The sequence below is a fragment of the Apteryx mantelli genome, chromosome 2, assembly GCF_036417845.1.
Source record: "Apteryx mantelli isolate bAptMan1 chromosome 2, bAptMan1.hap1, whole genome shotgun sequence".
NCBI lineage: Eukaryota > Metazoa > Chordata > Aves > Apterygiformes > Apterygidae > Apteryx > Apteryx mantelli.
In genome coordinates, this window is record NC_089979.1 from 68587843 (window position 1) to 68612320 (window position 24478).

Genomic DNA, 24478 nt, shown 5'->3' on the forward strand with positions numbered 1-24478 from the left:
CTGGAAATCATCACCTTCTCCAGTGCATTAGGTAGTCAATTGTTAAAACAGAACGAAAAACAAAGGCTAAAATAGTTAAACCGAAAACAGAAATATCATTATTTTAAAAATAAAGATCGTGTTTGCTCCCCAGCACCCAAAAGTCACCTTTATCAGCATGGCTCAGAAGCAAACTTTTTAACTTACTCTTACAATTGAGAGATGCAGCAACTGGTGTCTATAGTGCTATCACGCAGAAGTAGTGATTGATCAAAACACAGACCACAAGCTATAAGCGCAATCAGATATGCTTTATTTTAAATTCCTATTACACTGTAGTTACTAAAAATCTAGAATGGAAAGCAGGTTTATATGCAAGAGCAAAATATGGATAATCTTATTAGAAGATACAGACTTTAGTAGAACTGCATAAGCACTTAACAGAGGTTGTCATTGTGCAGCACAGGCTGTTCAGTCCCACATGTCCCAGAGGACTTCTTCGTGAGATTTTGTTATTGCAGAGTTTCTAATGGGTCACATAAGCTGTACAAAACAAGTGTGTGCCCATGTCTGAAGTGAAAGCCCTGCAGAAAAACTGCCTGGTATTCCTGGCTCCAGATTGTGAGGTGGTGCGAATCTCTACTTTATTCCACATGCGCAAGCAAAAGAGCAGCCTGCATTTCTCCCCTCTCTTGGCTTACTTAACAACTGGCCACAGGTTATTCAGGAGGCAGTGCATGGCAAAAAGGGGAGCAGAAGACAAGTCATCACCCTTGCTCTCTCACTAATAAGACCACAGAATGACCTGGACATATGTTGCACAATATAGTTGCAGCATTTAATGAGCATGAGGTTCTTAGCTTCTTTGGAAGTTCAGTTAGCTCACCTGTGCTGTTCGTTACTATGGGTTATGCTCTTACACACCATGGCTGGTGGGTGGTCACTGCAGCTGGACATGTGAATGTAGCACACGCATCTTTGCCTCACGTAGAAAAAGATCCTGGGAAGAATTTCAGGAGAGATGAAAAATGAAAAATGCCCCGCATAATTGGGTGCATGCCTCGGGATGGAGGAGGACCCTGCATGGAAGACTAATAGAAGCCATATATCCAGAACAGCTCTGGGCCAGAGGGGCCTCTGGAGAAAAACAAGGCCTTGGGCAGCCCCTTTGCACCTTACAGATGAATATGCTCCAAGCGAGACAGGAAGCAGATCCAGCTTTTGGAGTTTCTGATTCGCAGGGTACATGTTTTTTCCTATCCAGTTGAGCTTCTGTCCTCCTGGGAGTTGTTCACACATAACACAATCTGATTTTTTCCAGGGGCACTTTCTGAGTTGCTAAATCTAGATTTATCCCCTAAATGGCAGTGCCAGTGCAAGATATTTGTTAGGATTGTGGAGCTGGGAGGAGAAGAATCCCAGCCTGCCCCACTAACCTCCAGTCCACAACAGGCTGTGACCAGAAAATGCAAGTTTGGTGCCATGAACTCTGAGCAGGGGCATGAAAAACTCTGGATTTTCATCAAGCAAAAGAGAGGAACAGCATATTAACAGCCTCATACACAGTGGGATGAGGGGATGAAATAAAGGAGTACGTGTGGGTGCAGACACACATGAAAGAGCAGAGAGAAAGCATATTGAAGTGGCGAGTGGGAACAGAGAGCTGGGAATATTCTGGAGATAACAAATCCTGAGAGATGCTTCCAGCAAAGTGAGATCTCCATGAACTGGAAAATTCTAACACTGTAAGATAAAGCAGTCCCTTTAGCTAGAAATACATGTTTTTAATTGCAGCCTGAATGATCTACTCTAAGGTTGTATAATTCACTCTAAGAATTTATAACATTGGTTTCTTCTTCTTCTTTTTTTTTCTTTTCAGTGAAATATCAGACCTTAATTAAAACTAAAGTTCAGACTACTTTAGAGAATGGAGCCTTTCAGATTCCCTCCCAGCGCTAAAGCAAAGGGCCATAAATACAAGTGAACTGTAGGAATAATATGACTTAGAATTGCCTTTAATTACTTGTACCTAATTTTGAATCATTCACGATCCAGATGCATTTTCCAGCCTCCCCCCAGTGTTACCAGTTAGTTTTCTTTATCACATTTCAGTAGGCATGAGGATAATCAAAATAATAAAATTTCCACCTATCTCTTTTTTTCCATCTTACTTGATATTTTGAAACACAGCTAATTAAAGGATGAAGACAGCACCTTTGTTCATAGTTTCTGAATCTGAACATTCAGCTCACCATACACATGCCTCAAAGCATCACAATTCAAGCTTGCAATCAACTTTCGTAACCCTGGTCGTTTTGGGGTGCATTTTACTTCCCAGATCAACGTAGAATTTGCTGGGATTTGCCTGCAGGGAAAAAGGAGAGTAACAATATAAGTCAGCCAGTGTTCTCAGCCTGACCCAGAACTGGAGAAACTGAAGATGGACAGTATAACACATCTCAGTTTTTTTTATGTTTCACTCAGCCTGGTAAGTGTCCTATAAATTATTCCCTCCATCTTCTAGTCCTCGCAGAACTGACTCTGTCAAAGCCTTTTCTAGACTTTCCTCTAGGCTAATTTTAAATTTCTAAAATGAATCAGGTTTCCTCTGCTGCCTGTCACTTCCTCTCACTATCACTTTCAGGATGATCTTTATGGATAACATAACTTTTTACTTTTTAATTCCATTTTACCAGTGTATTATCCCATAGCTTGCTGGTGATTCCTTAAATGGTTAAGTAAACCCTTGCTCAGAAGTGCCAGCCAGGTGCAGTGCTGACAAGGAAATGAGCCTCTCCGCCCCCTTCTACCCTGAGCCACTCTGCCACAATTGTAATATCAAGACATCTCCTCGCTGACCACTTCAGAGTTGACTTCTTCATGCTCATGCAAATAAGCCAAAATATTCTTGGGAGTCCTGCTGCTAGCAGTTACTCTTTTACATAATCTATGACTCTTGATAACTCATAGTATAAACTGCCTGTATTCTGCACTGCTCTTGATTTTCAATTTTTGCTACAATTAAGATGCACAGAGAGCCTCAAGTATTGGGTTTCTGTGTTTTCTCAGTGTTTTCACTACCTTTCGTGTGCAGATTTTGAAGACTGATATTGATTGATTGATCATGTTTGGGGGATGTCAGGAAGGGAATCAACGGAGGAGGTAGCATAGTGGGGAGCTATTTATAAAAATGAAGGTTCTTTCCTCAGCATTAAGTAAGAGGATTATGAAGTGAGCCAGTGTTCTTATCAGCATCACATGGTTACGGTAATCTGTAAACACCTGAAAAAATGGAGAGCAAAGTTACTGTAAACTTTAGTCACTGTTGCCAATTCTCATCTGACAGGATTTGGCTCTCAGATGTCATGTCCTCTGCTAGGGTCAAGACAGAAACGACTGCCCAGGCTTAGCACAATTTGCCACAAGACAGAGAAACCTTAATTCGCTGGAAATTATCTAGTTTTGGTTCTTCCCACCTGCATAATTATTTTAGTGAAAGTCTGCCCAGGCTAATTTAACCTGCCAAAAGGAGCAGCATTCTAGCTCCTTAGAGTCCAGCTTAAGTATCTCTGTATGGCACTGCACTGTGCTTTGCATATACAGTCATAGGTACCCTGAGGCATGTATCTTGTTTTAGAAAAGAACAAGAACAAGAGGAAGCTCACATTTTTAGTGTGAGTGTATGCAGACTGCTTCCAGCAAGTGCCTTCCCTCTTTTTATCTTTGTTTGTAATGAGAGATATGCTGTTCCCCTCAGCTAGCCTGCACCATCGAATGCCCACTAAAATGGTAGCATGATAAAGCAATTACCTCAATTGCTTCACAAGGTTAAATACTTTTTTTAATTTAGAGTTTATGGGAATGATCTGCAAGGGATGATCTGTATGGAAAGTGAGGAAGATATTGTACAAGTCTCTTGTACAGCAAGGCTTAGCCTACATTCTGAAGCATCTGGGGTCAGATTGCCTAGGAATGAAGGTTTGCGGACTGCATTCTCATGGTGCTCCAGTTTGAGAGAGAGAGCAGCATATTCATCACTAATTGATAGATGGGATATATGTACATGTAGGAAGTCAAGAGCTGTGCTGGGATATAAAACCCACCTTTTCCTGTTTCTCTACTGTCCTAACTTGCTTCTTGCTACAAACAGTAATACTAGCTGGATATGCAGGAACACCCAAAGTGACTTATGTGCTAGTGTGAGTGCATGCTTGGCTAAAATCCTTTTAATGATATCCATCGCTGCCTGGTTAATTCTCACGTGTCATGCAAAGACTATGCTCTGTATAGGGATTGCGTCTGCCAAAGGCTTTTCCATATGTCATGCTCTTCATCTGTTTCAGGCTAATAACTAAATGTCACTATAGGGCCCTTGTGAATGGTCAAGGCAGAAACCTCTAAGTCACTTCATTCCCAGAATAATGTTGTATCTGCTGGATCACTCATGCCTGTTTTACGGAGTCGCCCATGTGATACAGAAAAGCCACCTTAAAAATACAGATAATTCTAAAGTCTTGTCCCTACAAACAATTGCAAAAGACACATCCCATGTGTGACGGTTCCCGATGGACAGGGAGGCAATGGAAGGAGGGGGAAAGCCAAGAATAGGTTTAATTCTTTTTGCAAAGCCACCTTAATCTGATTTGCCTGGGAGAGAATTTAGTGATGAATGGCTCTGCGTAACATGCTGAGCCATCACCACACAGAAGCCATTTATCACTCTGAATGCATGGAGGCAAATGTGATTTTTATTTAAATAAACTACAACTGCCCCCTGCTCTGTCCACTGCGAGTATAATCTGCAGTCTTCATTTATCTCAGAGAAGTTAAGTCAAAAATCTTAAAATGACTAAGCCAATCCATTTCCATTTTAAATCACACCAAGGGCACTATTGTGAAGGGGGAAACATGGTGACTTGAAGAAAAGTGACGTCCATTCCATGAGTCACGTTTCTCCGTAACTCCTATGCCTTTGATGCACCTGACAACTCTTGCTTCCTTGAAGGTGAGAAGAGCCGACAGCAGCTTTTGGAACAAGAAAGCTGCAAAACACCAGGGGAGTCTGGCACGGCTGTGCAGTACTGAGGACTAATACTGGGACTTCTGCAATGAGCAAGGGTTGTGCTGAGTCATGTTCAGCAGTGTCTGTGACGTATCACGTGCACAAAGCAAACGCAGTGTGATGCCCTTTCACAGTCATTTTTCTGTCTGGCTCCAATCTGGAGCCTGGTTTTGATCTTTTTTTCCTCTGGCCCAGATACAATCAGACTCAGACCTTCCCTACCGGCTGCAGATAATGCTGACAATTTATGCAGCTACTGAAGCACAGGCAATTTTTCAGACTTCTTTTGCACACACCTGGGAACCATAAGCCCAGGTAATGATAGATAACATCACCTCAGCTGCCCAAGGCTCAGGAATGGCTGCAAAATCTTCTAAGAATCCCAGCTATATATCCAGGAACTGGCTAATACCAAGCTCCGTGCTGGAATAGCAACAGTATCATCAATACGTGTCCACAGCAACTCAACCTTGGGAGTCTCTATTGCAAGTTCTTGTCACAGCAGTAACTGCAGGGTATGTTTCTGTCCTACCCCTGGTTTATTGCTTACCACATATAACACTGAACTCTAAATGGAAAGAGGGTCTAGAAAACTACCCGCTTATCATACAGATATCGCTGTGCCAGCATTAAGTGCAACTCCTAGAACAGCAAAGACTGCTGAAGGGCTTTCCTTTTTCTCAGGCTTGGGATCACCTTGCTCCCTACATGCTCCTCTGTATTCGGGCAGACCTGGTAAGTGACGCTACCAGAGGGGAGCTCTGTGCTTGCACACCGGCTGTGGCTATCTGACATGATCTGTTGCACCAGACACTTAAAGAGCCAGGTTATCTAGGTCCCAAATGATTTTGTGTCTTGACATAAGCTTGCAAAGATTATCTGAGGTATCTGAATGTATTGCACTGTCATGATTAACATGAGTGGAGAAAAGCCTTTCTAGAAAAGCTGCACAGGACTTGATTTGCGCATAATGAGCACATGGCAGTAAACACTCCGTGTGCAGAATAAATCTATCTTTCTTTCTATGATAGCAGCTCATAAGTGCTATTGTCAAGCAATAAAAATAATGTAATACTGTGAAAAAGAAAACTCCAGTTGTGTTAGCAGCTAATCACAACCACTGCCCCTTTCTCCAGCACGAATACTGAATGGATGAAACGTTCTCATAGTCTCTCTTTGCACTGTGAGGGACAGCCTGACTCCTTCTGTCTGTTGAGACCTGTAGTTTCTCCGTGTATTGAATTTTAAAGTAAGGAGAGAGTGTCTGAATTATTCAGCACTACATTAGTTAAGTGTCTCTCATGAGCTGCCCCCTGTGAGCAAGAAGGGGACAACCTCTCAGTTAGCTCTGCTTCCTTCCCTACCTGAAGTCCTTTTTCATTGTCCTCAGCACGCTGGGTCCCTCGAGGCGGAGTGTGACGTTCTCCAGGGTTTGTTTCAGAGGGTTGGTGAATTCCACAATCACAGACATTTCTCTACCAGCTACCGTCTCGCCTTGAGTCTGCAAAATGAGGAAAGGACAAAGCTCCACCAGCTGATAATAATAAAATGGCCCACAGTGAAATCTGTAGGATTAAATACACAGTACTTGCAAGGAAGAAGAGGGGAAGGAGGAGGACTGGAGCATGTAGCAGAACAACACAAGGCAGAGAAAGTCTAGTCAGAAGAAGGTTGTTGGATGCCCATAGGCTCTGCTTCTGCCTGTGTTCCTGTCCATGCAGTTCTCTCAAGCCATGTGGCAGATCATGAGGCAGGTCCTCATTTCCATAGAAAAGATGGAAATCTGCCTGCACAGTCCTGGAGTGCCCAAATGAGGGAGAGACCAACTTGAGTGGGGTCTTTCTCCCTGATTCATTCCCCCTCTCCAGGCTCCCTGCCAGCACTGACATGCACAGCCTGTTCAAGATGCAGAGCTCCAAAAGAGAGGGTCACATCTTAATACTAGAACTAGAAATGCTGGGTTTTGCTGCTTGCACATCTCAGAGGTGCTGTGCCTGTCTTCCCACCACCTTATGATCATCTTTCACGCTCCAAAGGGATTCTGACTGCGCATTCATGCTAGGTAAACCTGATAGCCAGTTGTCCTCCAAAACCCCTACACAGAATAAAGCTATACATTGTACACTGGCAAATATAAAACTGCGTGACTAATGAACAGAGATCACACTGACATCCACATATATTACAGTACACAGATGAAGGGATCTGTCTGTCCCTTCAGATAAGTATCAGCAATACAGCTGCCCAGAAAACATCTCTAAACTTTTGTGTTTTAAACAAAGAACAAATGCAAGAACTTTTTTTCCCCTAGGAACACAAAATTTCTTACAGAATGAAAGAAACACGCAGAGATTTTCAACTTCTGGCTGGCACAGCCCAGCTGAGCCATGGACTACTTCAAAGGGATTTGAGAAAGGTGACTAAGAAAAACAAGTATCTTATCAATAAGTTTAAAGTATTATGCTGGGGTCTGCAGCACTACTGCAAATTTTTAAGGAGCCTGACAGTTGCAAAAAGCTACAAAGACACTGGTCTTAGGGATCTCTCTGAGCCAAATACCAATATATTGACTGGAGTAAAGGATGAGACACTCACAGCTACGTTTTCAATAGCATTTAGCCACCTGAATTTGCAAATAGACATCAATGGCATTTTCAGAAGCCCTAGCCCAGTTAGAGGCCTTATGGACTCTTGATTTCAATTATGTGTTTAGATATTTGAAGATCACTGTTACAGGTTGCAATTGAAAAGCATCCTGAATTCCCACACGTGCAACTGAGAACATGATCTGTGTTTTTTGTAACCTGGTCTCAAGCTACATTAGAATAAGATGTAATTTTCTCGACTGTTAACTCTGATTACCTTAGAGCAACAGAGAAAGATCAAAGGAATATCCAAAGACATGAGAGGAAATACATTTTTCATTCTTCTCCCTTACTTTCAGATTAAGAACTCCAGTCTGCCCATCAAATTCAGGGAAGAAGTTGGACAAGAAAAGAAGAGAAATGAGGTTTCCCAGATTTCAAAGAAAACTGAGTTCCTTATATAAATACAAATGTATATACACCTGCACACACACACATGCTTAAAAAACGCAACTATTAAAATTTCAGGCTATTTTTACACATCGCCAAGAAGCAGAGAAAACACAAACTCAATTCTACTAGAAGACATGGTTATTGGACAACAATCTATCCCATACACTAAGCCTCCTTTCTTCATAACAGCAGGGATGATAAACTATTTTGAAACTGAAATTGGGGATTTTGTATAAGATGTTCTATTCAAGTATTGACTTGAAAGAACTCTATATTTTTAAAATTTGGTTATTGAAGATAGGCGTTTGAAGCAGAGTTTATTTATCTTGTTTACCTTCTCTCTAGAAAGCTCAGTAAAACAAAAAACTTTTATTTGAAAATGCCAAAAATCGAATTAGACCATAGTGACATTTCTGTAGTCCAAGAAATCGAGTGGAATTTTTTGCAAGATTCATGGTAGTTTTGATCTACATTTTTTAAAAACTTTTTCTGCAGAAGGTTGCTGTTTCAGATTACTACATATATTATTATATGGAAACCTGAGCATTGGTTCAAATAAATACATGGTGGGGGTGTGTGTGGGGGAGATCTATAAACCTAGATTTATTCCAAGATCCTGAATTTTAGGATGCTTCATTCATGATTATATAAAACTTCCTGAACAGGTGTTCTTGGTTTTTTTTAGTATTGTGAAAAAAGCAGATCCAAGTGACATCATTCAAAGCAGATGAAGGCTCAGCACTTTTGAAAATGAGGTATTTTATCTGGATGCCCCAGTCTCAGTCCTGAATTTTTAAAGTCTTTGCCATGCAACATAGAATCCTTGTCCTATCAGACTCACTATGCTTTCACATTTTCATAGATACGATGCCACCACCTGCAGAAATGCTTGAACCTTCATGAAACTGCACTGAAAGCACATTCACTGAGTGGCAGTAAAGCATTGTCCCAGACAGATGTTGCCTGTCCAAGCTTGGAGGAACTTTTCACAAAACCTGTAGGAGCTTTCCAAGCAATTTCACCGTAACAGTAACGCCCTTCATTCTTCAGCGAGAAGTCTCTGCACTGCGTTGCTTTACACATAATAGACTTTTGAAGTAGTCAAAGACTTGAGTGACATAATTTCTTTTACCCTGTAAGTTTCTCCAGCTTTCTCGCATCTTTTCCCCTCCTTCTCCATATTGATCATTTAGCTTCCTACTACAGGTGATGCTGTCAGCCTCAGTCTTTTAATATAGGGATACTCAGTACAATATATAACATACATATACATCCTCACACACTTCGGCTGGCTACTAATTATAAGTTCCAAGGTCTATAAGACCGAAGGTCTAACACACACACATGCACGTGCATATCTGTCCCAGAAGACAATGTGGCAGCCTCATAGAGGCCAGTCTGTGTACAGCATGGCTGTGGCCCCCACCTCTACCACGTCCCCGAAGTACCTTGATATGCAGCGTGGGAATTTCCAGTACTGTAGCTTTCTGCATGGCCAGAATCTTTCCGGTTTCGTTGATCCGTGCCGTGACAAAGAAATGAAAGGAGGCTTGGTCCAGCAGCTCACTCAGGTACTCGCTTGATTTGATCACGACATCAAAAGTACTAGCTGATGGGAGAAACAAAAAAGAAAAAAGGTGTCTGAAGCAATCTAAAGGCTAATTATTCCTTCCCTCATGACTACCTCTGCAGGCAGCAGTTACATGAGTGAACTGAAAAAGGTGGCCAGACACCAAAGGATGACTTTGCCAAACTATTTTTTTTCTTCACCTCGCAGTTCCTCCTCTTATTTTGTCCTCTTTTCATTCAGGCTGTGAGCTCCCTGGGGGCAAGGGCTGTTTCTGTGTATAGCCTCTGTCCAGCGCCTATCACAGTGGGCAAAGGTTGTTGTTTAAGGTTCCTAGGCACTACCACAAAATAAGTAAGCATGGCAATAAATATCTGTTAGGCACAAGGGTCCAAACAAGCCTTTGAATATCTTGCTTGTAAATGTTTGCTTATTTACTTCACTGGTGTGCTTTCTCTGCCTCTCTTCCCTGCAGAGGGATGCCATCAGGGATGCTGCCAGAGCAGCCGTTTCGAGGTGTGAGTCCATGCCAGCTACCTGGAAGATCGCCTGCTCTCCAGGGCAGGGCTGGCACTGCTGGGTATCCGCCTCTGCCCTATTGCCTGCAAAATTTGGCAGGCAGGTTCTCCTGTCTCCAGCATGCCCTCGAGAGAGCTTTCATGTGCTCCCTGATGATAATTATTGGAAGGAACAAGTCCCCCTTGGCTAGACAGTTGAGATGCAGGAAATCATTAATTTTAACCATATTGAATTGCAATTCCCAGCACAACAATGGTGTGAGAATGTGATGTACAGAGGCAGACCTGCTAACTAAGTGACCAGGAAGAACATATAGATCTGAAGCTCTTGCCTCAATAAACATTCATTATAACCCTAGTAAACATATCAAGATCTCCCATCTGTTAACTATGATTGATTATTACTGCTATCCATTATTTGTATTGTATTTGTGACATACACTGTACACACTGAGATAATTGAACTCAGTTGGGTAAATCATATTCACCCCTTTTCACTCTTTTGATACACTCACATCAAAACCAGTTCCTTGATTTGGTTTCAAAGCTATTCCCTTGGTGATCACGTGACCTGGATTTACCAGGCCAGCCTTAAATTTACTTGATATGCTCCCCTTCCCTTCCCCTCACTCTGTATCACTTGTAAAAGAATTTCCCATAATGCCCCAAATCATAAATTATAAATGAGGCAAGGTATTCTTCATCTTTGCAAAGAAAATAAATAAATAAATAAATAAGTTGCATTCTATGTGAAATTTACTTTACAGTGGAAAGAAAGAAGAACTTTTCTGTTTAAATTTAATCACTACAGGAAAAAAAGAATAATTGACTTCCGTTTCTGTAGCACTAGCTGTGCTGGTAAGTTGCCAGTACCACTTAGTGCACCTGGGAAAGCCAAGGGAGACACAATACAGAGCTGCCTTACAGCCTTTCAAAAAAATAGAGAAAACTAAATATAACTGAGCAGATGTGAGAGCACCTTTGAAGGCACTAGAAGGTTTAAGCTATTCAAATCCTCAAAGATGTTTTCAACCCACACAATTCCTTTAATCATTATTCTGAAAATCATGCATTTGGTTCCTGTTTGAAAACTTAGTTTGCTTCATTCCTTCAATAGCATGGTCTGGAAGAATGCCTTTGACACATCTTTATTATATTGTAATATTTGTTACCTCCATATATATATATATACACACACACTTCCTGCCATGAACTAAGCCTGCAAATGCTGCTTGAGTTCCTGAGAAGGTATCCTACCACCACACCCTCGACAGAGTATTCTCACACAGTTGTAAATGATCACACTGCCTCTCTTCGCACTGCCCATCTCCTAAGGCACAATTCCTGATTGCATGCACACTCCTTTCCAAGGCAAAGGCAAAAGAATTCATATTCAGGTTTTACGTATCACTTTCAGATATGGCATAACTTGCATGTTTTGTTTTGTCCTATCATAGGATGATGTGCACAGAAAGTCAATCACTGTAGCTTAGCTACGAGCAGTCATTTCCACCTTGAAAGGTGGTAATACCTTAAAACACATCACTTTTGCTAGGTGTAGCAATGGGGACACACTTTTGGTACACATGCAAAAAAGATCATACTTTGTGCTCTGATGTTCACCTTTCCTGTTTGTGTTCCTTTACATTTCATCACTATAATTTAGAGTTTCCAGCACAGTTTCAGGAAGATTTTTTTCAAACCATTTACTGAACTCAGAAAAAAAGAATGATGTGGTTCAATGAGACTTAAAACCTCACCTATTCATTTCAACCCTTGCACAGCGGAGATAGGTGAACCTCAAAGCATTGCAGAAGCTGCCTGTTAAGTGATACTACCTTACACAGACCTTTAGTGCAAGAGTAGATGTAACCCCTGGAACTAAGCACAGAACACAGACAGAAGGTGTAGTGGATATTTGCACATCTCCTAAAATGTGACTGGATTCTCCCACTATCATATAAGCATAGGAAGAAAGTGGTACAGTATTTAGACCAAGCAGCTGAAATTGAACTTTTTACTCTGCCTAACCAAGTTTCCAAAAGTTTTGCAGCATTTTAGATCAAATAACAACTGATGCAAGCCAATAAAATAACACTACTTTTTGATAGGATGAATTGGAACAACTCAGTGTAAGCCAGAGACAGCCCATTTCCAGACTCCTCTCAAATGAGTCAGGAGAGTCAGAAAGAACCAACGAGCAGCTGTCGAGGCTTTGCTGTAGACTGGAGGCAGAATTTTTATTAACCTTCATCTGTAGCTCCCCATAAGTGGACTCCTACTTCATGGAGATTAATCATCTCCAAAGAAAAATATACGGTCTCAGACAGTGCTCAAAGTGAAGGAGAAAGCTGAGGAGTTGTTTCCAGACACAGTGGGAACTGCGATTCCACAGAGGCTGGGACAAAAGCTGGCCTCTTTGAGGAGAGAGGGCTCACATTGCCTCCTGAGCTGGGAACACAGCAGAAGCCGTGGGCTACAAACCCCTGTCTCTCACAGGAGCAAGACCCAACCCCTGTGAGGTTCAGGAGCTCTCCCTGAGCTCTCAGTTTGGAGGGAGCCAGCAGCTACAGGCAAAGGCCTCTCACAGAAGCAAGATGCTGCCCCTGAGATAGGTCAGGTCCCTCTGAGGGAGCTGCAAGATGCTGCTATCCAGAAAGCAAAACCTACGCTCCCTGAGGGGAAACGGATCAGTGAGCCCCCAGCACCTCATGGGCATGCCCCTGCTTTTTCTTCTGCTAGCATCTGGCTAACACCCCTCAGCTTGCACCCCTTCCCTGACAAGTGAGAAAGTTCAGAGGTCAGCCAGGGAGGTTGTGACCTGGAACCAGATGCAGATCTGGGGGACACATCCTCTGGTATCCCAAAGTCCTGCAGCCCCCTCTGTACTCAGCAGAGATTGCTTTTGCCCTGTAGCAGCATCAAGAAGGCAAAATCATGCTCCTGACTTGCTCAGTGGGGAACTCAAGTGGAGGATCCTCTGACTTAACCAGGAGGGAAGGCCTTGACTCCTTAAAAGCGTATTTTTATCATTTTTGCTGAGCTGGAGGCTCTGATCCAAGAGGCCAGGCTTGTCAGGGAAACAAGTTTTTGGCAGTCACCTGTTGCTGGGAGATGCCAGGGCTCTGCAACCAGTCTACTCTGTAGCACCTTTGACACCAGCAGGTCCCTGACACATACTGAAGGCCTCCTGAAAGGGACTGCCATGGATGATAGGAAACAGCTTGGTTACATTCAAAATAAAATAGAAGAATATCCCCTTTTGCTATTCTGAGCAGTGCAAAATCCAGCTTTCAGCCATGTGTGCTAGGCTGCAGGGAACTGTTTTTCTCATGAGAAGAGGGAGGCCGGATCTCCCCACTGCAGTCCATAGGGCACTAGGAAAAGCAAATGCTACATCTGTAAAGATAACTCACCTTAATGGTGTGTGCCCAGCTGACAAAACACCTTTGCTGTAGATAGCAGCACATTCCAGTTGCAGATGAACATTTTAGATCACTATAAAATGTATGAACCCTGAACTACCCAGTCCTCCAAAGCCAACTGTGTATCTGGAACCACTCTGAGCCTCTCCTTTGTCAGGTTCTTCCAAGTAGGTCAAGACATTCATCCCTTTCTGTCCCTGTAAATTGCACCTGTGGAACTAGAACTTTTTCTTCCCTTCCTGAGCTACCGCAAGGAGATTAAAAGTATGAAAGATGATACCTTGCAGCTTATTAACTGTGCCCCTTCTCTTTCTTGTGTGCTAAATGAGAATAATTAACAGTTCCCAAACATGCAGGTCCATGTAAGAAAGCATTATACAGCAAGAAGCAGCCTGAAGAAAACAGCCTCAGCTTTAAATGACATTGGTAGCAGGGCCAGAACTGGAAGCAGGGCCCCCTGATACCCAATAGAGTATCCTATCCCTAATTACTAGAATTGGATCTACCATGCACAGAAACTTTGGTGATGGTTAATGACACAGAGAAGAAAAGCTAGCAGGTTTGGAAACAAATATTCCAGTCTTACATGAGGACGGTTCCAGTGTCACACTGAAAGTGTGTTTCTTGAATTCACTCTTCATGACTCCTGTATAAAACACTATGTTTCCTGACAAGTATGTAGTAGCACTGTAATAGTTGTGGCTTTTGTTCTTGAAAGTTATAGTGACTTTGAAGTCACTGCCAAGGATTGCCTTTTGCACTTGGAAGTCCATGTCAACATCCGTCTGTGGATGATACACAGTATCTTGTGTAATTTGCTTTTTAACACCATACATCACAGCAGTCTCAAGAGCCAGTCTCTCCTCGTCTGAGCCTAGAAATGAATAAAAATCATATTAAAAGTGAAACAGGAACACTGCACTAGCCCAGTCATCAGTCACAAGGGTGCACTACCACAAGGTAGTTGAAATGAACAGATGAGGATAGTGAAGTTTCCTGTGATAAACTTAAGCATTAGGAGAACTTCACAACTTCCAAGTGAGTTGCTTTTAAAGATTCAAGCCATATCAGGCAAACTGACATAGTTTCATTGATGTTAGTGGAACTACAATGATTTACTCTGAACATCTGGCCTTCTGTGCCTCAGACCTAAGTAAGAAATGCCTAAACAGCTGTTTAGAGAGCCTATAACTGTTTTGAATGCTTCAAGTTACTGCATGACTACCCTTTGTTTTCACTATAGTTCATTCAGTCTGAAGCATTTCTGAGTAGCAAACAAAGCTTGTGTTCTGCAGTGTTTTTGGGTGGAGTTAGAAATAGAGTTTCAGAGGGCACTTTGGAAGCTTTTCATGCAGCTCCTTCAGTGCCAGAAGTCTGTAAATACACAGTGTAGGATCTGTTTGTGGTAAATCTACCTCAGTGAGGTCTCCACACCACTTTGGGTTACCTTCTTGGAACTTGTACTCCTCAGTGATGTCCATCATTCCATCACCACCAATTTCCTTGGTCACAATCAACTTCCCAATGTGGGTCATATCAATTTTTTCAATCACTTGGGCTCCACTTTTTTCCATTCTTGAGTAAACAATATCACTATTTACCTATAAAATTAAATAAAAAAGGACTGAGTTAAGAGGAGGGAGAGAGTGGAAGGAAAGCCAGTGTATCTCCCCTGGAAACAATGATATCTCAACTCAAAGTCCCACTAATTTCTCCCATTGAAATCCCATGTTTAAAATTAGGCATATGCTAAAATAAGAACTAGATACATTTTGCTATTTTCAAGTTCAGAACACAAAGCCAGTGCAAACATGGGCAGGCAGGAGAAATATTGTTCAGACTTGGGGAGCATATTTATACATTCCTTGCATCAAAGAGCTTCATGTCATACAGAGGGGAATGCTTCATAGAGTAAATATCTGTTTTTTGTCTCTTCTGTCCTAAGCTATATACAGTTCAATTTGAGAGAGACTTGTTCCACACCTGCTGCAATTCTGGGCACACCAGCTCTGGTGGTGCAAGAGGTTAACAACCCCAGGCTTGGCCCTCTCCCTTCTTGTGGAGGTCTTTCTCTCTGAGATCTGTCAGTTAAATTGCTCACATCAGCACTTCCTGACCCACTGCAGCCAAAATGAATGCAGTGAGCAAAGACCTCTTTAAAATCACCCCATCCATTTTGACTGAAACAAGCAAGGGACCTAATGTGACCAGTTTAACTGGCAAGCCTGAGAAGGAAGTAACAGCCAACAAGGGGTGAAGTTAAGCAGCTACAGGTAGTGACTCTGCTGCCAGCATAGATGAAATCTGGGAAGGATATAGAGCCTGAAGCTTGATATGATGCAGAACAGCTTTTCCTGCTGATTACACTGGTGAGCAGAGACTAGAGGAACCTCTATCACGCCTACTGGCCTGCACATCACAATATGATTATAAGATTTGTCTCTGACATAGTGTATACAGGAAATAACACTGCAGTCCATAAATTGCAGTGGAGCCCTTTCTTCTGTCTCACCTATATTCCCACTGATGTCATTCAACGCACTAAAATTTTTCAGGTATGTACCTCAGCAAAGACAAAAGGAGCATCAAACTGGAAGCAAATGTGACCATGTTTAATGGCTTGAACTGAAGCTGGGCCACATCTGTACATACCTGTGGGGAGAAGAGAGGAAAAGTAAGAGAATGACTAATTTTTGTAATTAAAAATATATAAAAATGTTATACTTTCTCACAGAAAAAAAAAAAAATCTTGGGTTTTGGTGAGCCCTTTCAATAGTTTATAGGAATTCTTGACCAAGAAGTTAAAAGTTTCATTTCCATTGACAGCCTGCTAAACCACACAGCCTCAGGTCTGAAGCTACCTAACAGTTTGGTACCTAACGACACTGCAAATTCTGGTGTAAGCCTCAAGTGCTTGATATGCAGTTAAAGCTGGTTTTGGTTAAAACTGATCATTTTGGGAGGGCTCATTTTGACCATGGATATAGAAACATCTTACTGCAAATCTGCTAAAACCGTCCTTTAAGAACTGGAAAACTAAGGACTGGGAAGAAACAGGAGTGGATTTTCACTATTTCTCTCTTGTCTGGAGCCTGCCCAGGCAGTTTAATGAGGGCTCCAAAACCTGGCTGACATATAATGGAAGACAAATCCTTTGATCAGGCTCATGCACAGGTTCTCTAAAAAATATGCAAGCTGTCTTTTGGCAAGGAGACTACATCTCTTCTTCACCTAACAGGGCCCTCCTCATGCAGAATTTTGTGTTCATGCCTCATGATCAGTGGCATAATAAGGACAGATCTATTTTATATCTCAGAACAACTCAGGAGAAGGCCCCCCCCACAAAGGTCAATGTGGTTATCTCATACAAGAGGTTGTCACAGGCCATGTACTGGCCCTAGCTCACCTATCATCAACTCTTCATTTGCCAAAAAGAACCAAAGCATTGGAAAGAGAGACAAGGAGCATCAAGCAATGTTACCGTCGCTAGTTTCTTGGGGTGTCCCATCAACAACCTGCCATCCTCCAAAACCAACAGGAAGATCAGGTCTGGACATCCAAGCTTCATTCCAACAATGATAGTTCCTTATCAGGAGATGAGACCATAAAATTAAATTCTTGGAATGTAGCAAAAAAAAATAAAACAAACCTGTGTCTTTATGGACCACTATTGTTTCAATAACCACATTTGCCAATTTAGGGGTGAAGAAGTCTCTTCTTTGTAAAGAATAGGCTTTCAGATCCAACAGTTTCATTTCTGTTAAAACCTGAAGGCCCAAATCCTTCATTGTAGTTCCTTGATTGCAAGTTGAGGAAGCTTTATGATTCCTCTGCTGTGCGATGAAGCAAATGTCTCTGAGAAGAGCTTCCAGTGCTTGGAGATTGTTGGGGTACATGAAGAGATACAAAATCCCTCTTAAGCCAGCCATGTCCCTAAAAGGGGTATGTGGTGAGAGGGCCACAGTCTTTTCTATCAGTGGAGAACACCTCAAACTCAATGTACCCACTGAGGCAAGCTTTGAATCTTTTTCAAGCCATTGAAGATTGGTCTGCTTCACACCTAGTACAACTGAAGCTTTGGCACCTTTGGTACCTTGTTTTCATGTCTCAAAACAAACATGCTTACCTGGTTTCTATTAAAAGAGGCACATACTGATTGATGAAATGACCCTCCATAAGCTTTATAAAAATATCCTCATTGCAGATTCCTTACAAAGGCTTTCCAGTCTCCCATACCAATGAGGAGGTCAGATCTCCTAGAATATACAACTTTCCATGAAACCCACCCTAAGACCACCGTGGGCCAAGTGCTGCCTTTGGGACCCAGAACAGTATGCTGAAAGGTGTATTTATCTGAGTGGTTAACCTATGCACTCAGGCTTGCAATGCCCTCACCTGGCTGGATGCTCTGGAAAAAGAAAAAAAAAAACACTTCAGGGTCATCTCATTTACAAACTGCCCAGAATTTTTCAGAGCATTTCTGAGATAAGCAGAAAAGATGGATCTTGTAACTCTTCTTGAAATATTATCAGCACTCAAGGGAAAGCATAAACAAGGAAGAAAGATCATCTAAGAAGAGGGTCTCGCAGCAAAGTCAGCAAAGTGTTTAAATTTCATTACTGCAAAAGAGAATCGAAGGAAGGAGTAGAGAAAAGGGCAATTTTGCTTGCAAATTATATATATCCCGCAGCAGATGTGAATAAAATTACATCTGTGTAAGCCACTGATACAGCCCTAGTACATGCAATGATATTAACAACCAAAATGGGGATTGTTAAACTCTGACCATTTCATTAATAATAGGTGAAAACCAGTCGTGGAGCAGTCAGAAGGATTTGAGGCTTGTCTAACAAGACATTTCAAAGTGGAAATGAAAGCTCGGATCAGGGAAAAGCTTGTCAGTTAGGCGAGTTAATGAAGCAGCACTGCAGAAAAGGAATTATTCAAGGAAAATGACGCACACTCAGAGAATTTTTTATGCTGCTGAGAGTAGTCGATGCTGAATCATGCTCGCAGAGCTTTGCTGAGGGCTACCAGAGAATTGGGATGCACTTTATGGCAGGTGGGTTTTTGAAAGTTGTTATGCCAACATGTGAGAGAGACAATCCCTGCCCTGAAGCGCTCACTGGTTCACTTTGAATCAAACTCAGATGTGTCATTGGCTTTGTGTTCTGCAGAAGAGCAACCTGAAGAGCAGGCAAGAGTGAAGGATGATAAAATTAAGGGGGGATAACAATGGCAAAAATGACAGCTTTGCTTCAATCCTGTAATTAGATAATGCAATATCTTATTTTTCTATATTCACTCTGGGGGACAGGGCCTTTCTTCCTGGTTTATATTTGTACGGTGTTGGGTGCAATGGGATGGGTATTTCTTTAGATGCCATGCAAATAATAAATATGCCTAACAGATGGGGAGATATTGTATGCGAATGGGAAGAAAGATATGGATTGTTCTATGTGGGCTTTAGGGAGAGGAGAATGAGAGGATCATTTCCCTCTCCAAAATGTAGCAGAAACTTCTCTCTGATAGAAGTGAGCACAGCTGAGGACCTGGCTCCGTAGCCATAATTTGTTAACCTGAATTGTGTAGTTCTTGTATTCTACAGCAAGCCTGAGACATTAAGGAAAGCAAGAATGGCGATACCGATCAATGTAGCGACCATTAAATATTTACAGAGATAATTACGAACAGACTAAACAAAGTGATGGGTAAATTAATAAAAGATGACCAGGTGGGGTTTATGCCTGGAAGACAATTTAAGAAGGGTATTTCATATTGCTTATGAGACAGGCACATGCTGGAACCAGCTGCTGCCCTTTCATTAGCTAATGAGCTTGGGCATTGGGATTGAGAGAGACACTGATAACATTAGGAGAAATGTGAGTTGGAAGCGAATGGGAGGGCAGAGGGCTCAGAAGGGCTTGCTCTGCAGGCCTGGACATGGATGAACCCACCTGGGGCCTGCTGACTTCAAGCAAGCTTCTGCTGAGTTACTGACGTCGGTCTGCTCAGCCCTCACAGTAGGAGCTAGTCTTAATTTCCATCCAAGAGAAATATTCCTTAAGTATTTTATATCATCAGTAAGAAAGACAAGGAGGACAAAGTAAGGGGACAGAGCCAGTACTGATGGGCCCAAATCCAGCCAGCTTTATAAAAATAACTTTTGCAAAGTCTGTGTAATTTTGTATATGTGTTTTGTTGTTGTTATTGTTTCCTACCCTGAGGGAGAAAATGCTCTTTAATAAAAATAAATAAATGTCAGATAGCATTCAGAGGGAGCCCCACACTCAGAGATTGATTGGACTAAAAATCCTGGCTCCAAGTATCCCTGAAGTCTGAGGGTATTTGAAATCTGAAGACTGAACAGCTCCAGCAGTTCAAGGCAATAGAAATGATATATTAATAAAGAAAAAGAGCTCTGCATCCAGTTTGCAGGAAATTATAAACAAAAGTGAGAAATACATTTAAAAAATCATTCATTATAAATACCTTGAACTTGTCCTCTTAAAAAAATAGAAAGGAAAGCAGCATTAAAAATAAAGTCAAGGTTAAGACACAAGTCAGTTAAGGTCTGCATGTGGACTACTGTGGAGTGTTACAGAGAAATGTTGAAAAAGGACACAGAGGAGAAATGAAAAGAGGTGTATGATATATTAACTTATGCCCAAAGGGTTATGTGCACCATGTACTAATAAATACACCAGGAGGATAAAAGGATGAACAAGAGACTTGAAAAAGTAATCAAGCCAAAGAAAAGTGAACATAGCATGGGAGGGTGAGATGCCAGTTCTTCAGCTGATGTGAAGTTGCATATGGATTTCAGTGGAGCAAGGACCATTTGGGAATCTGTCCCTGCCCCAGACAAACAGAAAAATACAGGATTGAATTGAGAAGCATTGGGAAATAGCTGGGAAATGGAGAAGTGGGAAAGTAAAACAAAATGCCAAAAGTGGGTAAGACCTGTTTCCTGGATCAGGTTAGGTGAAGGGGAAGGGAAGAAATGATGAGACAGTGAAAAGTCTGAAGTACTGCAGTGATCCATTACTGGGCATACATGGTCTGAACAATGAGGCATCCATTAGTTAAATTGTGTTTCACATCAGTGATAAGCAGAGGTGGTTTCTGCAGAGTGATTGTTTCTTTACATCTGAGCCACAGATGGATCAGCCCCATGGAGCTATGCTGTTGTTCTGATGTCACATAGACCAGATGCAGCTTAGCAAGCTGGGAACCCCCAAGGATCCTGAGAGGAGGGAACAAGGCAAATACTAGGACCACAACCCTGGATTTTGGAAGAGCAGGCTTTGGCACATTCAGGGACCTGCTTGGAAGAATCCCATGGGATATGGTCCTGGAGAGAAGAGGGGCTCAGAAAAGCTGGTTAGTTTATCACCTTTCTCCAAGATCAAGAAGGGTCCATCCCAACAAGCAGGAAATCAAGCAAAAGTGGCATGAGGCCTGCATGGATGAACAAGGAGCTCCTGACTAATCTCAAACATAAAAAGAAAGTGTAAAAGAGGTGGAAGCAGTGACAGATGACTCCAGAGGAATATAGAGACTCCAGCATGCAGGGATGGGGTTAGGAAAGCGAAAGCTCATCTGGAGTTGAGTATGGTGAGGCATGAGAGGGGCAACAAGAAAGGCTTCAACATGTCTATCAGCTGCAAAAGGAAGATCAGGTATAATGTGGGCCTGCTGTTGAATGGGGCAGGGAACCAGCTGACAAAGGACATGGAAAAGGCTGAGGTACTTGATGTCTTCTTCAGCTTGTTTTTTTCTACTAAAAGCAGTGGATGTTGTTCATCTTTAATACCATCTCCCATATGACCTTATCAGCAAACTGATGAAGAATGGACAAGCTAAGCAGACAGTGAGGTGGACTGAAAACTGCCTAAACTGCAGGACTCTAAAGGTTGTGATCAGTGGCATGGTCCAGCTGGAGGCCAGTCAGTAGTGGTGTACCCCAAGGGTCGATACCGGGGCCAAAGCTATTTAACTTCTTCATTAAAGACCTGGATGTTGGGACAGAGTGCACCCTCAGCAAGTTTTCAGATAATGGAAAACTGGGAGGAGTGGCTGATACACCAGAGGGTAGTGCTGCCATTCAGAGGGATGGCAACAGGCTGGAGAAATGGGCAGAGAGGAACTTTATGAAGTTCAATAAAGGGAAATGTCAAGTTCTGCCCCTGCAGAGGAATATCCCCATGCACCAGTATGGGCTGGGGGCCAACCAGCTGGAAAACAGCTTTGGAGAGAAGGACCTGGGGATCCTGGTGGACAAGAAGTTGACCATGAGACAACAATGGGCCTTGGTGGCAAAGAAGGCCAACAGCCTCTTGGGCTACATTAGGAAGGGCATCACCAGCAGGTGGAGGGAAGTGGTCTTTACCCTCTGCTTAGCCCTGGTGAGCTCAAATCTGGAGTGCTGTGTCCAGTTCTGGGCTCCCCAGTACAGGAGACATGGACTTACTGGAGTGAGTCCAGCAAAGGGCCACAGAGATGATGAAGGGAGTGGAGCATCTGTCATTTGAGGAGAGGCTGACAGAGCTGGGATTGTTAAGCCTGGAAAAGAAAAGGCTCAGGGGAGATCTTATCCATGTGTATAAATACCTGATGGTGGAGGTAAAGAAGACAGAGTCAGGCTTTGCTCAGTGGTTCCCAGTGACAGGACAAGAGACAATGGCACGTATTGAAATACAGGAAATTCCATTTAAACATAAGAAAAAAACTTCTTTATTGTGAGAGTGGTCAAATGCTGAAACAGGTTGCCCAGAGAGGCTGTGTAGTCTTCATCCCCAGAGATATTCAAAATCTGATTAGACACAACCCTGAGCAATCTGCTCTAGTCAACCCTACTTTGATCAAGGGGATTGGACAGGAGAATCTCCAGAGGCCTCCTCCCACCTAAACTATTCTGTGATTCTGTGATTCAGGTTTCAAAAAATTTAAATTAACCTAGTTGTTTTTCTTAGAAACTCACATAGACTCTAAAGTTTGACTCCTTCCCCTTTGGTAACAGGTTACAGAAATCACAGGTTACAGCAACAGGTTCAGTCATCCACAGAATGGATTTATTTCCGTTTTAATATAAAGACTTCTAGAGATTAAGTTGTTAATGAAACATGCTGATGAGCAGGTATGCTGATGAGGTGAAGGTATTATTGACACAAATCAGGCATATTAACACTGAATAGGACAAGTATCTCCTAAATATGGGAGGTCAGGTACAGAGGTCACATTCAATACTTCACCCTGAGGAGGAGAGGCTTGAAGCCCAATAACCCACACATAATTTCTGCTGAACAGAGCATGAAATCAATATATGTGCTACTCTTCTCATGCCAGACAGGAGACTGTAAAAGTTTGAGGAGAAAGTTACAGAACTGTCTTCTGCAAAATAATATATAGAGTCTATTTCTTGCTTCCTAGGGGGGGTTAAGTTTATAAATCTGATGATAGTATTTCAGTAACTTGTATGATACCTTGGCTTTTTTTGTTTTCAGCTGAACTGGATTATTTTTAAATGGATTATTTGAAAAGTAATCTGACACAGGAAAACTAGGAAAACTCACCAGATGGAGTCTTTTGTAGTTTTGGTGTCCACTTTCCCTTCTTCATCCAGAAATAAATCTAACTGTAAATTGGCATTGTTATCATGGGCAGAAGAATAGTTGGTAATGACTCTTGCAGGTATCCCCAAGCACCTCAGAACTGTGACAAAGAGAAAAGTGTAATGAGAAGGACAAATATTAGGAGATTGTGCTCACTCATAGATGACAGGATGAGTAGAGAGAAATTATTTATAATTAGAATAGAACAGGAAAAAACTCAATCACTTCAATCTGCAAAATTCCTCCTGTCTGCCTTTAATATACCCTATCTGGTCCCAAAATGATCAGCTTTCAAGATATGTAATAGTATAATGGCTTAACCTATGTCTTCATCCTCTGGCTTGCTGGAAGCAACAGATTACCAATAGTTTTAGAATAGTCTTTCATAGCGGCCATACTGTAGCTTTCAGGGCAAGTCTGGGTTGAATGGGCCCACTACATGATCAAACATGGTATAAAGAAAAATAACTTTGATCTTCCAAGAAACGTGAAATACATTAGGTCTTCTAGCACCAGTAAACCAGGACTGTGCTAAAATGAAGATGATTAGAATTTTCCTGTTTAACAGTTGCCATCAGAAGGGATCTGGAGAACACAAAGAACAAAGCAGAAACTGACTGATAACAGGGGGGAAACTGCATTATTTGCAAGTGAAACAGAGACAGAGAGTCTGAACAAAATGCACTGCACAATTTGTATCGATTGCTAAGTAATAGTGCTTTGGAGTCAATAGTTCTTTCTAATAAGGGATCTTAAGAGGAGAATCCAACCCCCCTCACCTCCAAAATCTCAGAACATCACAATGTAGCTGATAACTCTTCTCCCCATTCAACACATGGTAAAGTTGAGAAGTGTGGAAAAGCTATGGCTACTTCTGAAGTACAGTGGTGTATCACTGGCCTTCTGCATTTGTGGTGCACTCTGAGTGATAGAAACAGACATGGAGCATGGCCCCTAGGGGAGAGTAGGGCTGCGGGGTGAGACATCAGCTCAGCTTGTCCAGATGAAATATTTTCTCTCTCAGCCAAAAAAGTTCCTCCTTTTTGATTTAAGAGCCGACAAGGTTCTGCTGAAAGCAGAGGGTTTGGAGGAAAAAGAAGATATTTTAGTTGAAAATCCTATTCAAAAATAGTTCTGAGGCTGCAATGTTGAGCAGCCCTTCCTAGTACTGCTGGGTTTTGTATATTCATTAGTGTCACTACTGTGACTCCCTCAAAAAAGTATTCATTCATTCATTCCAAGTTACTGGATGACAAATTACCTGGATGCATCCAA

At 42.1% G+C, this 24478-nt stretch overlaps 1 protein-coding gene across 1 annotated transcript in view; it reads right to left on the reverse strand.

Moving 5' to 3' along the window:
- Positions 1–271: 271 nt before the first annotated feature.
- Positions 272–24478, reverse strand: part of F13A1 (coagulation factor XIII A chain) — a 61092-nt gene continuing 36885 nt past the window's right edge. The window contains exons 8-15 of the mRNA XM_067290828.1: positions 23165–23303; positions 17071–17174; positions 16153–16241; positions 15037–15190; positions 14176–14463; positions 9528–9688; positions 6406–6542; positions 272–2344 (exon numbers count right to left, since the gene is read on the reverse strand). Coding sequence (XP_067146929.1) covers positions 2200–2344; positions 6406–6542; positions 9528–9688; positions 14176–14463; positions 15037–15190; positions 16153–16241; positions 17071–17174; positions 23165–23303 — 1217 coding nt within the window. The 3' untranslated portion in view covers positions 272–2199. The remainder of the gene's footprint in view (positions 2345–6405; positions 6543–9527; positions 9689–14175; positions 14464–15036; positions 15191–16152; positions 16242–17070; positions 17175–23164; positions 23304–24478) is intronic.